Here is a 17,965-nt window from a genome sequence, read left to right as displayed (position 1 = left end):
ACAGTTCAAATCCTCCAACCCTAGTAACATCCTTGTAAATCTTTTCTGAATCCTTTCAAGTTTCATAGCATCCTTCCGATAGGAAGGAGACCACAATCGCACAAATATTCCAACAGTGGCCTAACCAATGTTCTGTACAGCTGAAAAATGACCTCCCAACTCCCATACTCAACACCTTTAATGGGCTCGATTTTCTTTGTCATTGTTGACACCCACTCAAAGTGACTGGATGTGCGTAGAGCTCTTTCGTCAAACATGGGTATGACGATAGAAAAACTGTGTGCATCTTTTGCAATGCACGAGCTCCTGGTCACAGATAACAGGCCATTGTTTAGCAGCCAGGAATTAGAGTGTTTCCCAAATTCGGATGGTATTCATCAAATAAGAAGAGCTCCTGACCATCCATCATCCAATGGTCTGGCAGAAACAGCAGTCCAGACTTTGAAGGCAGGTTTAAAGAAACAGCCTACAGCTTCACTAGATATGAACTGTTCCGGTTCCTATTTGAGTTTGCTCGTGTAACTACAGGGATAGCTCCAGCGGAGTTGCTAATGGGGAGAAGACTGCATACCAGGTTAATTCTGATCTTCCAGACCTGGGAGGAGGGGGGAGGGTGAAACAGCAACAGGAACACCGGTGCTGGTCACAAGACTCTGCTAAGTGAGAGATGCAATTTACTTCAGTGGGTGAAGTTTGGTGCAGGAACCAGAGGAAGAGCCCTGCATGGGTCAGCGGCATGGTCGAAGGGAGGTCAGGTTCAGTGATGTGTAAAGTTCAGGTAGGTGTGATGGATCTGAGCAAGCACCTGGACCAAATGAAAGCTGCAAACTCGCAAATGGTGCCGGTACAAAACATGCCTGGCTCCTCAACTACCTTTCTGACCGTTGTGGAACACATGGGTTCTCCCTCTCCGCCTTGAAGCCTTTTCTGCCAGAGGAGGAGAATAATTTTTTTCTGAGATGCTATTGAGTGCAGGAGGCAAGCTACTGTGCATCACACACCACCCATATCAGAGACAAGAGTTTCAGGAACCTGATCTTATTCTAAAATGCTCCAGGAGGAGCTACAAAAAAAACAGCCGATATCCTCATACCCATGTTTGACAAAAGAACTCTATGCACACCCCGTCACTTTGAGTGGGTGTCCACAATGACTAACAATGTAGTGATTGTAATGAGGTTAGTCAGGTTGTCCTCATCGAATATGGGTTCCATGATTGGGGGCTGCTAATCTCGCCCAATCAGGGAGCTCTGACTGAGAGATATAAACAGGAAATTGAGAGACTCTGTTTACGCTGAGAGCTGACTCTGAAGAAGCTGGATCAGGGTCAAGTGCTCTCCCTGTATAAATAAAGGATGACTTGGTGAAGGGATATCAGCCTCTGTGGAGTTATTTCAATGCTCATCTTTCGTTCTAGTGCTGACAAAGGCCTGTCTTCATATTATTGGCAGATGGGGTGGAAAACACAAGTCATAAAGTCTTTACAGCATGGTAAAAATGCCCTTCGGCTCTGTGTCCATGCAGATCATCAAGCATCTATCAATTCTCATCCCATATTCCAAAACTTGGTCTGTAGCTTTGTATGCTATGCTGTTTCAAGTTATCTTTCAAATAATACAAAGATGTCTTGAGGGTTCTTGCCTCTAGAGACTGCACAGTGTGTTTCAGATATCCAGCACTATCTGGATAAAACTTTTTCTTCAAGTTCACTCTGAATCTCTTGTTCCTTACTTTAAAACTGTACCCCTAGTTTTGACTCATTTTACTAATGGGAGAGGAATTGTTTCATCCTATAGATGCTCCTGAGAACTTTGTACATGTCAATTAGGCTTCCCCTCAGCTTTCCCTACTCTGAGGAAAGCAACTCCAGCCAATCTAGTCTGTCTTCACAGCTGCATTGCAATGGCCCAGGCAACATCTTGGTGAAACTTTGCACCTTCTCAAGTGCAATAACATCTATCCTAACTGCACACAGGACTCCATATGTGGCCTACGTAACATTTCAACACCTCCATGATAACCACCTTGTACTTGTCTTCAGTGCCTTGACTAATAAAGGCAAGTATCCTATATGCCTTCTTAACCACCAAATTTACCTATCCTGCTGCCTTCAAGGATCTATTGACATGCAGACGAAGGCCACTCCAATCCTCTATAAATCCTAGGGTCTCACCAATCAACATCTGCTCCCTTGCCATATTAGTCTTTCAAAAATGCATCACCTTTGACTTATTAGGATTAAATTCCATTTGCTGCTGTTCAGCTCATTTCACCAATCCATCTATATTGTCTGGAAGTCTAAGGTTTTCCTCCTTGTTATTTACTATGGTACCATTTTTTGTATTATCTTCAAATTTATTGGTCATCCCTCCTACTTTTGTGTCTAGATCATTAGTATACACTGCAAATAATAAGAGACTCAACAGCTTTGGTACACTAGGCTTCCAGTCATGGAAAACATCCTTCAACTATCACCCTCTGCTTCCTGCCACTGAGCCAATTTTAGACCCAGTGTAACAAATTATCCAGGATCTTTTACGCTAATGGGTTCCTACCCAGTCTGCCAAGCAATAGCCTACTGAATCCATGAAGACTACAAAAACTTCAAATGTGTAGATAACCTAGAGGAGTATAGAAAATACAGGGATCAAGTTAAAAAATAAAATGAAGAAATTAAGGAGAGATCATGAAAAAATACTAACAATCTCTAGATGTTCTACCAGCATATAAAGAGCAAAAAGATAGTTAAGAAAAAAGGGGGATGTATCAGAGATGAAAAAGGGAACTTGTAAGTGGATATGGAGGATATTGGAAAATTTTTAATTGAATATTTTTGTCTCCATATTCACAAAGGAATGGGTAGCAGTGTGAAGTATTGGACACAGTAATCAGAGAGGAAGGCAAAGGATGTACAGCATGGAAACAGACCCTTCAGTCCAACTCGTCCATGTCAACCAAATATCCTAAATTAATGTAGTCCTATTTGCCAGCACTTAGCCCATCTCCCTCAAACACTTCCTATTCATATACCCATCCAGATGTCTTCTAAATGTTGTAATTGTATTAGCATCCACCACTTCCTCTGCCGGCTCATTCCATGCATGCACCACCCTTTCCGTGAAAAACGTGCTCCTTTTAAATCTTTTCCCTCTCACCCTAAACCTATGACATCTAATTCTGAATTTCCCCCACCCCAGAGAAAGGACCTTGTCTATTTACCCTATTCATGCCCATTATGATTTTATAAATCTATAAGATCACACCTCAGTCTCCGATGTTCCAGAGAAAATAGCCCCAGCCGATTCAGCTTCTCCCTATAGCTCAAATTCTCCAACCCTGGAAACATTTTTATAAATGTTTTCTGAACCCTTTCAAGTTTCACAACATCTTTCCTCTCGGAGGGAGACCAGAATTTCACACAATATTCCAAAACTGGACTAACCAATGTCTTGTGCACCACAACATGACCTCCCAAGTTCTATATTCAATACTCTAACCAATAAAGGAAAGCATACTAAATACCGCCTTCACTAACTTATCTGCCTGAGACTCCACTTTCAAGGAGCTATAAACCTGCACTCCAAGGTCCCTTTGTTCAGCAAAACTCCCCAGGACCTAAACATTAAGTGTATAAGTCCTGCCCTGATTTACCTTTCCAAAATGTAGCACCTTGCATTTATCTAAATTAAACTCCATTTGCTACTCTTTGGCCCATCTGATCAAGATCCCATTGTGCTCTGAGGTAACCTTGATTGCTGTCCACAACACCTCGAATTTTGGTGTCATTTGCAAACTGACTAACTGTACCTCTTATGTTCACATCCAGACATTTAAATGATGAAAAGCAGCAGACCCAGCACCGATCCTTGTGGCACACCACTGGTCACTGGCCTCCAGTCTGAGAAGCAATCCGTCACCACCACCCACTGTCTTCTACCTTTGAGCCAGTTCTGTATCCAAATGGCTCGTTCTCCCTGTATTCCATGAGATCTAACCTTGCTAACCATTCTCCCATGAGGTGCCTTGTTGAATGCCTTACTGAAGTCCATATTGATCACTACTACTGCTTTGCCCTCATCAATCCTCTTCGTTACTTCTTCAAAATACTCAATCAAGTTCATGAGACATGGTTTCCCATGCAAAGCCATGTTGACTATCCCTAATCAGTCCTTGCCTATCTAAATACATACAAATCCTGTCTGTCAGGATTCCATCCAACAACTTGTCTACCACCAATGTCAGGCTCACCGGTCTATAGTTATCTGGATTTTCCTTTTCATCTTTCTTAAATAGTGGGACCATGTTTGCCAACCTCCAGTCTTCTGGCACCTCACGATGACTATTGATAATCCAAATTACTCAACAAGGGCCCCAGCAATCACTTGCCTAGCTTCCCTCTGAGTTCTAGATCTGGGGATTTATCCACCTTTATGCATTTCAAGATATCCAGCACCACCACCTATGTCATATGGACATTTTTCAAAATGTTAGCAACTATTTCCCCACATTCTATATCTTCCATGTCTTTCTCCACAGTAAACATTGATGCACAATTGTCGTTTAATATCTCCCCTCTGCTGTTCCCCACACAGGCTGCCTTGCTGATCTTTGAGAGGTCCTGTTCTTTGCCTAGTTACTCTTTTGTCCTTAATGTATTTATGGTGTGTGTGGCTTCTTCTTAACCCTATTTGCCAAAACTATCTCATGTTGCCTTTTTGCTGTCCTGATTTCCCTTGTAAGTATACTCCTATTGCCTTTATAATCTTCTCAGGATCCATTCAATCTCTCCTGTCTATACCTGACAAATGCTTCCTCCTTTTTCTGAACCAAAACCTCAATTTCTGTAGTCATCTGCATTCCCTACACCTACCTGCCTTACCTTTCACCCTAGCAGGAATATACTATCTCTGGATTCTCGTTATTCTCACTTTTGAAGGCTTTCCATTTTCCAACCATCCCTTTACTTGTGAACATCCGCACCCAATCAACTTCTGAAAGTTCTTGCCTAATACCGTCAAAATTGGCCTTCCTTCAAATTGGGACTTTAACTTGTAAATCTTTTCCATAATTATTTTAAAACTAATAGAATTATGGTCACTGGCCCCAAAAGTGTCCCCCCACTAACGCTTCAGTCATTTGTCCTGCTCTATTTCCCAAGAGTAGGTCAAGTTTTGCACCTTCTCTAGCAGGTACTTCCACCAACTGAATCATTTTCTTGTACACACTTAAATTCCTCCCCATCTTAACTCTTAACACTATGGCAATCCCAATCTATGTTTGGAAAATTTAAATCCTCTACCATTACCACCCCATTATTCTTACTTTTAACTGAGATCTCCTTATAAATGTGTTTCTCAATTTCCCCATGACTGTTGGGGGGTGTCTATAGTACAATCCCAATTAGATAATAATCCTTTTCTTATTTCTCAGTTCCACTCAAATAACTTCCCTGGACTCAAATAACTTTTTCCTCAATTGGAGGAGTTGGTATCCTTGCACGTGGATGAGTCACCAGGGCTGGATGGATTGTTCTTTAGGAGGTGAAGGAGTTCAGGGAAGAAATAGCAGATTGTCTGAGGATTATTTTCTGATCTTCATTAGTCATAGGTGAAGTTCTAGAGGACTGGAGGAATGCAAATGTAGTTCTATTGTTTAAAAAGGGTGTAAAGGAAATGCCAAACAATTATAGGTCAGTTAGTCTGACTAGGTGCAAATTGTTGGAATCAATTCAGAGAGATTGAATAAATTTGTCACTTATCATGGACTAGTCAGGGATAGTCAGCATGGCTTTAAGGGAAGGTTGTGCCTTACAAATTTGATTAAAATATTTTCGGAAGTGACAAGAAGGATTGGTGAGGATAGTACAGTGGATGTTGTCTGTGTGGATTTTAGTAAGGCATTTGACAAGGTCATGGCACACCCATCTAAAAAATAAAAGCCCATGGGATACAGGGTAATGTGTTGAATTGGATCCAAAGTTGATTTAGTAACAGAAAATAAAGGGTAATAATTGATGGCTGCCCTTGCAAATGGAATGTTGCTTCAAGTGGTGTTCTTCAGGGTTTGCTATTGGGAGCCCCGCTGTTTGCTTTATGATTTGGCCTTGAATGTGGAGTGCGCAATTGGAACATTTGCAGACGACACAAAAGGTGGCCGTGTAGTGGATAGCTGTAAGCTCCAAAATTATATTGATGGGTTGATGAAGTGGGGCAGGAAAATGGCAGATGGAATTCAACCCTGCTAAATGTGAGGTAGTGTGTTTAGTGAGGTCAAACAGTGGGAATCATAAACGGGAATACACGGTGAAGTGTAGATGAAGTGAGAAATCTTGGCGGACTGGTCTGCCCTAAATGCAACTGTAAAGGTAGATGAAGTTGTAAAATAGACATGTGGAATGGATGTCTAATTGGCAGAGGTATAGAGTACAAAATTGGGTTGTAATGATGAAACTGTATAAGCCACTAGTGAGGCTATAACTGGAGTATTTTGTGCAATTCTGATCACTAGATTATAGGAAGGACATAATTGCTTTTGAGAGAGAAGGCTTACTAGGATATTACCAGGGCTGGAGAATTGTAGCTACGAGGAAAGATTGGAGAGTTTGGGGTTGTTTTCTTAGAACAGGCGACTGACTGTGTGGAGTTTGCACGTTCTCCCCGTGTCTGCGTGGGTTTTCTCCGAGTGCTCCGGTTTCCTCCCACAGTCCAAAGATGTGCAGGTCAGGTGAATTGGCCATGCTAAATTGCCTGTAGTGTTAGGTAAGGGGTAAATGTAGGGGTATGGGTGGGTTGCGCTTCGGCGGGGCGGTGTGGACTTGTTGGGCCGAAGGGCCTGTTTCCACACTGTAATCTAATCTAATCTAATCTAATCTAATCAAAAAAGAAGGCTGAGGGGTGACATGATTGTGATATACAAAATTGTGAGGGCAAGAGACAGAGTAGGCAGGAGGAACCTGTTTCCGTAGGCAGAGAGTTCAACAACCAGGGGTCATAGATTCAAACTAAATAGCAGAAGGAGACATGAGGAAAGATTTTTTTACAGAGGTTAGTGCATTTCCTGATTTGTTGGTGGAGGCAGAGACTCTGAACTCATTAAAATAAAAGTACTTGGATCTGTATCTTAAATGTTGTAAGCTGAGGACTATGGACTGTTGACCGGAAGATGTGATTAGCAAGGGCATCTGGGTGTCTTTGGATCAGCGTGGATGAGATAAGCCAAATGGTCCCCCAGCCCCCCTTCTGTGCTAAATCATTTATATGGTTTTGTGATCCATCATCTGCACCACCCTCATTTATGCATTTAGTTACTTCCGCTCAAATTTAAAATTTAGTAGACATGACCCCCAGAAAAAGCCATGCTGACTGTCCTTGGTTAATATATACCTGCCCAAGTGGAGATTAATTTTAGTCCTCATAATCTTTTCCCTACCATTGATGGATTCACTGGCCTATAGTTTCTTGATTTTATGCTAATCATCCTTCTTGAATATTAGTATATCATTAGCTGTCCTCCAGTCTTCTTGCACTCCTTGCGAGGCCAGAGAGGTTTTGAAAATTGATATCAGAGCCCCTCTTCATAAATCACCACCTCGATTTAAGTTTTAGTATTGTAACTGAAAAATTGAATGATTCCAGCAGGAAATGTCTTAATGGGGTGACTGTCTTGAGTTATTTTTGGTATCCATGGAATAACAATTGTTGAGAGTTAGTGCTGGAAAAGCACAGCAGGTCAGGCAGCATCCAAGGAGCAGGAGAATCAACATTTTGGGCATAAGCCTTTCATCAGGAGTGAGGCTTGTGTGCCAGGGTGGTTGAGAGATAAATGGGAGGGGGTGGGCCTGGGGGGAAGGTAGCTCGGAATGTGATAGGTAGACAGAGGTGGGGGTGGAAGTGATAGGTCAGAGGGGAGGGTGGAGTGGATGGTTGGGAAGGAAGGAAGATGGACGGGTAGGACCGGTCAAGGGGACAGTGCCGAGTTGGAGGCTTGGGACTGGGATAAGCTAGGGTAAGGGGAAATGGGGAATTTGGTGAAATCCACATTGATTCTGTGTGGTTGCTGGGTCTCGAGGCGGAAGATGAAGCGTTTTTCCTCCAGGTAAGCGTTTGGCGATGGAGGCGGCCCAGGACTTGCATGTCCTTGGTGGAGTTGAAATGTTCAGCCACGGGACGGTGGGGTTGATTGGTGTGGGTGTCCCAGAGATATTCTCTGAAAAGATCCAAAAGTTGGCATCCTGTCTCCCCGATGTAGAAGAGTAGGAGAAGATTAGGTGATAGGCAGCTGAGGGGCTCAGGTGCAGAATGACTGAGATGCTAGTTAAATGGATGAGTGCTTCAGGTTGATTGGTGTGTCAGATTGGGGTAACAATGGTATGAATTAAGAGAACTACAACTAATGGTAAAAGCAACTTTTTCAAATCAAATTCAATGCACTTGTAATAAGATCGTCATGACTTCAAAGTAAAAAAAGTGACTATAGATGTTCAAAGTACTTGAGGGTTGAGTTTCCCTTGTAGCTATGCTCTTAAATAGCAGACTGTTAGAATGCCTACTTCCTGTTTTCCTTCGGAAAATCTACTTTTAAATAGTGATTGCTGATGACTTAGCAATCAAGGGATATTCTCTGAGATGATCTCTGCTGCTGGATTCAAGGTATCTTGGACGGTTCCTTAATAGGAAGCTCCTGTCTGGAAATCTCCAGCACAGAAGTCATCAAAAGGTAATGGGCATTTTTCAAATATGATCATTGTTGAAATGGGATTTCCAATCCAGATGAAATATCTGGGTCAGTTTTGATTTGTGGCATTATTCTTGAGTAACATTTAAACTTTGACTTCTCAGTCAGTGATTTTAATTCTTTAATTCCTTTTCTATTGTTTAAAAGATAAATAGTAAATTTGTTTTTATAGTCTAGCTTGGAAAGTAAGTTGTATATTTTGTACAATTTATTGACTGTGGTTAAATGATTCCCTTGTGTTGATGCTGTTGAAATTTTCACTTTTAAACTGTCAATATTCAAGCCAAATATGCATTTTAAACTGATTTAAATTGATTATTTTTTTATAGGTATTGGCTGTGACTGCTTCAAGATCTTCCCTCTGTCTCTGAGGTCTTTTATCACTACTTTTTCTTCTTGTGCAGCCCTATCTTTTTATCAAAAAGTTACTGTCCTGACTATAAATTCTGCTTCTCTTTGTTCTTACTATCTGGATATCTGTTGATGCCATTCCCATGTTCTGCTCACACAGCTTTTTCTTTGGTTCTTGCATAGCTAAGCATATTGTTTGCTTTATAATTATATCCAATTTTGCACTCTTTACATTGACATTTATTTTGAATATTTTAATTTAAAATGAAATATTTGATATATGTGTGAAATATGATTTAATAGTCTACTTATTTTGTTACAGAGATGGGCTTTATGTAATTCTTAAAAGACTGGCTCATGATTGTATATTTGATATATAAAATGCATGTTGCATATTCTTTTGTCAATCTACGAAACTTAATTTGTCTAATTATTCAGTGTGTGTGGATGAGTTCTTGGCTGAAGTACCAAGGTACTACTGAGATTAGCCCTTGTTGGGGATGGGGAAATGGTGATGGGAAAGAAGCGATGAAGTGAAAACATCCTTTTTTTTGTATACTTCCAGTAGCTGGTTAGAAATATACTATTGTTGATGCCATGGCTAACCTCTATTTTAAAAGAGGAGGTAGAATAACTTTGAGAGACTGGTTTATGTATGAAGCACTTTTTCAGAGAACATATTTCTGTGACTGTTGTAGCTAACTTATGCATTACTTTTTTGTATTTCAGACTGCTTTTTACAGCTGTGTGAACAGAAATGAGAGTAAGATCATTTTTATCCTAAAACATGGAAATGATGCTGATGAATGTAAAGCTGAGTTATTTTAATGTTTCCTTAAATGTATTGAGGTGGAATATGGTGATTTAGTTTAATTATTAACCTTAAATCTGCAGTCTGTAAAATGCTTTCAAAGTTAATCCAGCCCAAGTAACAACTGAAGATTGCAAAACTCAATACATGGAATGCAGACTATGTAATTACAAAGCAAACAGGGCATTGCATAATGTTTAGCCAGATATAGAAATACAAAAATTGAGATTTTGCCATGGACTGTGCTTGTGTAAATCACCAGAGAGAAAAGTCTTAAAAGGTAAAAGATAGCCCTGCAAATCAGTAGAATTATGGACAGAACTTGTGCTGCAAGTCAAGTTAAAGTGGGCTCTGTACCACTTTATTTAGCTGGACTCTGCTTTTAGCAAGTTCCTGTCCAGCTCACTTGCATTGTATCTTATACAGTATAGCTAGCAATAATGAATCAGTCTTGTCATGCAGACATCTTAAATGAAGAATGTATGGTCACAGCAGACTATTGTCAGAATTATGTTTTCTAAGTAACATTGCTCAAAGTACTGAACTTTGAAGTATTCTCGTTTTGTTGTAACCCTAGTTCTTTATTTGCTCAATATCTTCGAACTTAAGGATATTTGGCTGAATGATTTAATATTTCTTTTATTGCATTACAGAGGGATCCCTGTGTTGCAGCTATGCAGGACGACACACAAACTGTAGAGAATATTGCCAAGCTATTTTCCGTACAGATTCTTCTCCCACACAGTCACAGATTAAAGCTGTAGAAAACTATTGTGCCTCCATCAGCCCACAGCTTATTCAATGTGTTGACAACTATACTCGTTCATATCCAATGAAAAATCCCATTGATAGTGAGTATTAATCTTTTAACCTATTTCAGTAGTTGTTAGAGCAGATGCCCTCTAATACTGTTTATAATTGTCTTTAGTCTTGTAGAGAGCACGCATGCCTTTGTTGCCAAAATGAACTTTCCATTCAGCAGCATTTGCTGCTTCCTCCACTGCCCTTCCTAAACAGCCATTGGCTCTATTATATCCCCAGAGCCATATCCATGCCTACGATCATTTGCATCTTTTCTCTGCGTCTCAGCAGTAGGCCATTCAATCTCTAGAGCCTGTTCTGCCATTTAATATGATCATGGTTGATCTTATTGTAACGTCAAATCCACAATCCAATGACCTTTCACTTCTTAGTTGACAATAATCTGATCTATGTCAGCATTAAAAATGTTCAAGCACTCTGCTTTCATGATCTTTTCATGAAAACAATTCCAAAAGAACTCTACCCTCTGAGCAAAAAAGAACAATTTTATCTTTTTATTAAATAGGTTACTCAATTTTTAAAATGATCTCCAATTCTTGTTTATCTTATAAGAGAGAATATTTTCTTTACATCCAGCCTATCAAAGCCTCAGAATATTTGTTTAAATAAAATTGCAGCTTATTCTTTTAAGCACAAGCAGGTACAAGCTTACCCTATTCAACGTTTCTTCATAAGACAACCACTTTGTTTTAGATATTAGTCTGGTAAATCTCCTCTTTATTGCTTTCAACAAATTTACATCCTTCCTTAAATAAAGTGACCATTATTATACAAGGCATTCCAGATGTGGGTTTGCCCATGACTTGAACAATTTAAGCACAACACCTCTACATTTGCATTCAATTTCTTTCATAATTATTAAATTCTATTACCGTTCCTAATTACTTGCTGGACCTGCGTATGAACCTTTTGTGATTCATCACTAGGACACCCAGATCATTCTGCATCTCAGAGCTCTGCAATCTCTCACCATTTGGTTAATAAAGAACAAAGAACAGTACAGCACTGAAATAGGCTGATCGGTTCCCAAAGCCGTGCTGACACACCCAACCCACACCCCTCCTGTTTATCCCTCAGCCCCGATCCACAAGCCTCATTCCTGATGAAGGGCTTTTGCCCAAAACGTTGATTCGCCTGCTCTTGGGATGCTGCCTGACCACCTATGCTTTTCCAGCACCACACTCGCAACTGCAATGCACCAATATTTGTGAACAACAACCAAATTTTATTAAGCACAGTACAGTACAAGATTTGGAGAAACCCTGAACATTCCTCACATGCTTATGAGGCATGTCCAGGGAAGCTCTCTGAACAAAGGAAACAGCCCTTCCTTTATACAAAATCTTTACATCAGTTAGTAATGCCCACAAGACAACCCCCAGCCACTCCCTTACAGTCACACGCTACTCAAGACACAATGCAGTGACCAACTCGCCTCCAGAAACATTGTAGTGCAAATCATCCCTTCATGGCCATGTCCGGTGTGTATTGTATTTTTTCAATTACAGGGAGTAGTCAGAATTCCAACTATAATATTCTTATTGAATGTGAATAAGTGTTGATGACAATTTAAAACATCTCTGAATGGCAAGGGATGGGAATGTAAACCTTCCACATTCCTCCTAAGACAAAGACACACCGCCCTATCCCCCGGGCATGCAATTTCTTGCAGGTCAGCAGAAAAATTAACTTTTTAATATCACACCATCTCCTTTAAACATTGATCCTTTTACCTTACACTTACGACACCTTGTAATTTACATTTCTACCCTGGGAAAAAGCCCCTTGACTATCGATTCTATCCATGCCCCTCATAATTCTGTAAACCTTTATCAGGTCACCCCCTCAGCCTCTGACGTTCAAATGAAAACAAACTAAGTTTGACCAATCTCTCCTCAGAACTAATATCCTCCAAGCCTGATTGCATCCGGGTAAACAGTTCCTATACCCCCTGCAAAGCCTTGGCATTCTTCTGGTAATGTGGCGACCAGAAGTGTATGCAATATTCTGAATGTGGCTGAATTGAAGTTTTATACAGCTGCAATATGACTTGCTCATTTTATACTCTGTGCCCAGGCTGATGAAGGCAAGCATGACTACATTATCCACTTGTGTTGTCACTTTCGAGTAACTGCGGGCATGTATGTCTAGATACCTCGATGTTCATGCTTCTAAGGGTTCTGCTATTTACTGTGTACTTTCTAAAATGCATCACCTCACATTTGTCTGGTTTAAATTTTATTTGCCATTTCTACCCCAACTTACCCAAGTCCCCAGCCTATCAATATCTTGCCAATATCTTTGGCAATCCTCACTATCCTCCAGTGCCACAGCCTTTTTGTCATCTGCAAATTTACTAAACAAGTTAACCTACATTCTCCTCCAAATCATTTATATATATTACAAACAACAGGGGTTCTATCATTGATCCCTGAGAAATACTATTGGTCACAGATCTCCAGTCAGAAAAACACCCTTTCATCGCTACTCACTGTCTTCTATAATCAAGCCAGTTCTGGATCCATTTTACCATGGATTTCATGTGACTACGCCTTCTCTACCAGGGACGAGGGACCTTGTCCATAATGTTTTGCTTTTTTATTTTTCTTGCAGAAATGTAACAATTTCACATTTTCTCACATTATTCTCCATTTTGCAGCTCTTACCCGACTCACTAAACCTATCAGAATCTTTGTAAGCTCCTTGTGTCTTTTTCACAACGTAATTTCCTACTCATCTTTGTGACATCAGCAAATTTGCTAACCTTAGTCTCTCCAGTTAATTTATATAAATTATGAACGGTTGAAGTCCCAGAACTAATCCCTGGTGCATACCACTCTATATCTTATCCATCTGAAAAGACTCATTTTTATTTACTTGCTGTTTCCTGTTTCCAGCCAGTCCTCTATCCATTTTAATAAGCAACCCCTAACCTACAATGTTTATTTCCCATAATTGACCCTTGTCCATGCCTTTGCTGCCTCTAGACTGAAACAATACGTTGCTGGTGTACGTAGAGTCTGTTTTTTTTGAAATCTAAGAGACTAACTTATCCAAAACTGCTGCCCATATGACACAGTGCCTCAAGCCACACTTTCCCATTATTGTTTTCCTTGCTGACCTAAATGGTTCAGCCTAAGGAATGAAGCCTGACAAGTGATGAGTGGTTTAACAATGTTCAAGGGAGCTAGGTTTTTCTCCCCAGCAGGTTGCAAAATCTTCTACAGCTAATGTAATGGAGAATAAACTTTTAGTTTCTTAAACATGTTCAGAATAATCTTCTCCCTCATTGTTTGAACTTCTTATCTGTAAGAGAATGGCTTCCTTTAGTCTAGTGTCACATCAGATTCAGGACCAAGCAGTGAAGTGGAATAATGGACGAAAAAGGAAATATTTAGAAGTAGAACTTGCATGGACCTATACCCTATTGTTCAACAACCAGAAAGGAATGCTGCTGAGGAATTGGATGCCAGTCAGTTAGGGTCACTGCCCACAAGGGAAGACTAATGTCTGTAACAATTTTGATAAACAAATTGATGTTTGTGAAAGGTGAATACTGTAGGCTTGATAAGCTAAAGCATTCATTTATCGGATACTTGGTGTTTACCTTGATTTTGATACAATAGAAATAGGAGTTGCTGTTGAAGCTTTGCATTTCTGACCAGTGGAACTATTACTTGATGTGCCATTGTATATATCTTTCTTGTAAGTCCACAATTTGATAATCTTTTAATTGCCAATCTTAGCATCATGTACTAATGCTCCTTGATTTATCATTGTGTTATCTGGGTTTCTCAACTTAGGAAAGAAAACCCTTTGTTGAATAAGTGTGTATGTTGCAGATGTAGCCATTTGTGAAGTTCAGCTCTATTCACTATGCTACAAAGCCCTACTGCAATCTTCAAATCCCAAAATTACTGCAAAGATCTTTGAGAGCATTGTTCTAATTATCCAGGATCCTCCAAATAAGGTGTGAACTGCTAGCACTTGCTGTATCAGTGTAATTTAGTATGTGTTGGTTCAGAAATGTGACAAATAGCTAATCCAACAAAAAGTTCAGTAAAGTTAAATAGTAGTAATGAATTTCTAACTATTTAGGTTTATATTGCTGTGACAGAGCAGAAGACCCAGCTTGTCAGACAACATGTCAACGAGTGCTGATGACAAAATCAACAGATCAAGAAATTGTTGACGGACTTATTGAAGGGTGTAAGAAAATGCCTCTGCCTCAGGATCCACTCTGGCAGTGTTTTCTAGAAAGCTCTGGATCAAGTAACCCAGATAATAGTACAAATGGGCTGCCTGCTACAGCTGTTGATGGTGCTAAGTTACACTGTTGTTCCAAAGCAAACACTTCTATCTGCAGGTTGGTATAGCAACAAAACATTTGTATTTTTCTACGATGTGCTTCGATATTTTAATACTCAACCACTTCTCAAGAAACGTAGAATATAGAAAAGAACTTGCCTCGATTCCAGTCAAAGTCCAGTTACTTCACTGAGCAATATCTGTTTTGATACAAATGTTGCTCCTTATTTTCAATCCTTCAAGCACCTGTAGATTTTCAGGATCCAATAAATTAACATCAGCTTTTCATATCTAATCTGTTTTTCGGGTGCTACTTTGGTTTGGCTCCTATGATATCTGAAGGATTCCTGAATGAGAGAAAGAATGACTGTTAACGAGATCCAACTTCATTCTTCAACTGACAAACAGTCTTCACACATCACAATCCTTTGTTATGAAGTATGTTTAGATTAGCATAATTCGGAGATGCCGGTGTTGGATTGGGGTGTACAATGTTAAAAATCACACAACACCAGGTTATAGTCCAACATGTTTAATTGGAAGCACACTAGCTTTCCGAGCGACGCTCCTTCATCCACAATCACCTGATGAAGGAGCGTCGCTCCGAAAGCTAGTGTGCTTCCAATTAAACCTGTTGGACTGTAACCTGGTGTTGTGTGATTTTTAGATTAGCATAGGTTAAATCAGTTAGTGCTAGCATAACTGTGTCCATCCAGCATTTTAAAATATTTTGGGCATGTTTCAAAAGTTAAAAGTTATTAAAAGAAGGCAAGAATTTGAAGCTTAAAAATGTGTTGCTGGAAAAGCGCAGCAGGTCAGGCAGCATCAAAGGAGAAGGAGAATCGACGTTTCGGGCATAAGCCCTTCTTCATAAGTGTTTCCTGAAGAAGGGCTTATGCCTGAAACGTCGATTCTCCTTCTCCTTTGATGCTGTCTGACCTGCGCTTTTCCAGCAACACATTTTTAAGCTCTGATCCCCAGCATCTGCAGTCCTCACTTTCTCCTAAGAATTTGAAGCTTTTCATCTTATACTTACCAGGACCAGGACAAAAAAATAGATTAGATAAAAGGGACGCCAATTTATATAGCATAAGAAGAGCGTGCTGATTGACATGGAGATGCAGCAACAACATTTAACTGTCAACCTTCGTTCAAAGACCAGTCTGATTGGTCTGGGCATTATCGTGGGAATGCAGCAGAGATTGGTAGTTCATTGAATTGGTGCATTGTGTATACAAATGTCTTTTCCCTACACAAAATAGATTTTGGTGTACTAATGTACGTAACTTCTAGCATGCACGTGTTCGTCTCACTGCAAGCTTGACTAATGAACTTGATTTGGTAACCAGTGAGTTCTCGAATCTAATCTAGCATGGTTACATTTATCAACTGTCCAAACAATGCACATCAACAGGCTAACATTTCAGCCACAGGAGCTAGCAGCCCAAAGTGAGGAAATCTTTATTTATTAACCCTCAAGAAACAGAAGAACATTTAACACATTCTGCATTGTAGGGTCTTTAAATGTTTTCATTAATGGCAATAATTCAATTATCAATAATTCTGACAGTTTTCAACAATCCGTTTTATTATGTTGGATGCGTTCTTTCAGGAGGCTTAGAAAAATGGTTGTTTGAGGAGGCCTCACTCATCATTTGTTTGCATTCATTCTTGAGATGTGAGCTAGCTAGGCCAGTATCTTTTACCCCTTGTTTCCCTTGAGCGGATGATGGTGTATTGCCTTCTTGAATTGCTGTAGTCCACATTCAATAGATAGACAGTGCTATTAGGGAGGGAGTTCCAGGACTTTGATCTAGCAACACTGAAAGGACAGTGTTATATTTCCAAGTCTGGATGTTGAGTGGCTAGAGGGAAGCTGCTATGCGGTAGTGTTCCCATGTCTGCTGTACTTATTTTCTAAACAAGACTATAAGAAATAGGAACAGGAGTAGACTGTGAGTTCTTCAGCCTGCTTCACCATTCAATATTCCTCATGTCCACTTTCCTACCCTTCCCTTGTAAACCTTGATTTCCCCCGCTGATCAAGAATCAATCTATCTCAGCCTTAATTATACACACGGACTCTGCCTCCGCATTTCTCTGTAGCAAGGAGTTGCAAAGACATCTTCTCTAAGAGAAGAAGTGCCTCCTTATTTTAGTCTTTAATTGCTGCCCCTTTATTCTGAAACTGTGCCCTCTGGTTCTGGACTATCCCATGAGAGGCAGCATCCTCCTAGCACTTTTCCTGTCAAGCCCTTTAAGAATCCTGTGTTTGGATGATAACATCCCTAATTCCTCTAAATTCTAGTGAGCAGAATTCCAACCCGTTTAGCCTTCCCTCATAAGACAATCCCTCCATATCAGACATTGTTGTAGCGAACCTCCTTTAAACTGCCTCCAATGAAATGATATCTTTCTCTAAATAAGGGGACCCAAATCTGCCCACAGATGTGGTCTGAGTTTCAATAAGACTTCCCTACTGTTATATACTCCAGTCCCCTTGAAATAAGGGCCAGCATTCTATTAGTCTACCTGATTTTCTGCTGCACTTGTGTGCTGGTCGTCTTTGTTTTGTGCACAAGTACCTCCCAAATCCCTTTGTATTGCAGTTTTCTGCATTCTCTGTATTTTATAATATTCTGTTCTTTTGGTCTCCCTTCCAAAATGAACAACTTCACATTATTGTATATTATTCTTCATTTGCCAAGATTTTGCCCACTTACTTAACCTGTGTGTATCTTTCTGTCTTCTCACAAAATGCCGTGTCATTCATTTTTATGTTGTTCGCAAATTTGGCTAGAGTACATTCAACTTCCTTCCTTCAAGGCGTTAATATATACCGTATACATTTACAATCCCAACACTGATTCCTGTGGAACTCTACACTGGTCACAGGTTGCCAATCTGAAAAAGAACCCCTTACTCCCACTCAATGTTTCG

At 40.1% G+C, this 17,965-nt stretch overlaps 1 protein-coding gene across 2 annotated transcripts in view; it reads left to right on the top strand.

The window, feature by feature from the left end:
• The window catches only part of reck (reversion-inducing-cysteine-rich protein with kazal motifs), a 185,724-nt gene that overhangs the window by 69,808 nt on the left and 97,951 nt on the right, over nt 1-17,965 (top strand). For both annotated transcript variants that reach the window (XM_043688961.1, XM_043688962.1), the window contains 3 exons: nt 9,814-9,847; nt 10,549-10,746; nt 14,816-15,083. In XM_043688961.1, the coding sequence (XP_043544896.1) occupies nt 9,814-9,847; nt 10,549-10,746; nt 14,816-15,083 (500 nt within the window). The remainder of the gene's footprint in view (nt 1-9,813; nt 9,848-10,548; nt 10,747-14,815; nt 15,084-17,965) is intronic.

This window comes from Chiloscyllium plagiosum, chromosome 4, assembly GCF_004010195.1.
Source record: "Chiloscyllium plagiosum isolate BGI_BamShark_2017 chromosome 4, ASM401019v2, whole genome shotgun sequence".
NCBI classification, from domain to species: domain Eukaryota; kingdom Metazoa; phylum Chordata; class Chondrichthyes; order Orectolobiformes; family Hemiscylliidae; genus Chiloscyllium; species Chiloscyllium plagiosum.
Note: the sequence above shows the minus strand (reverse complement) of the source record. Positions and strands in the feature narration are given on the sequence as shown.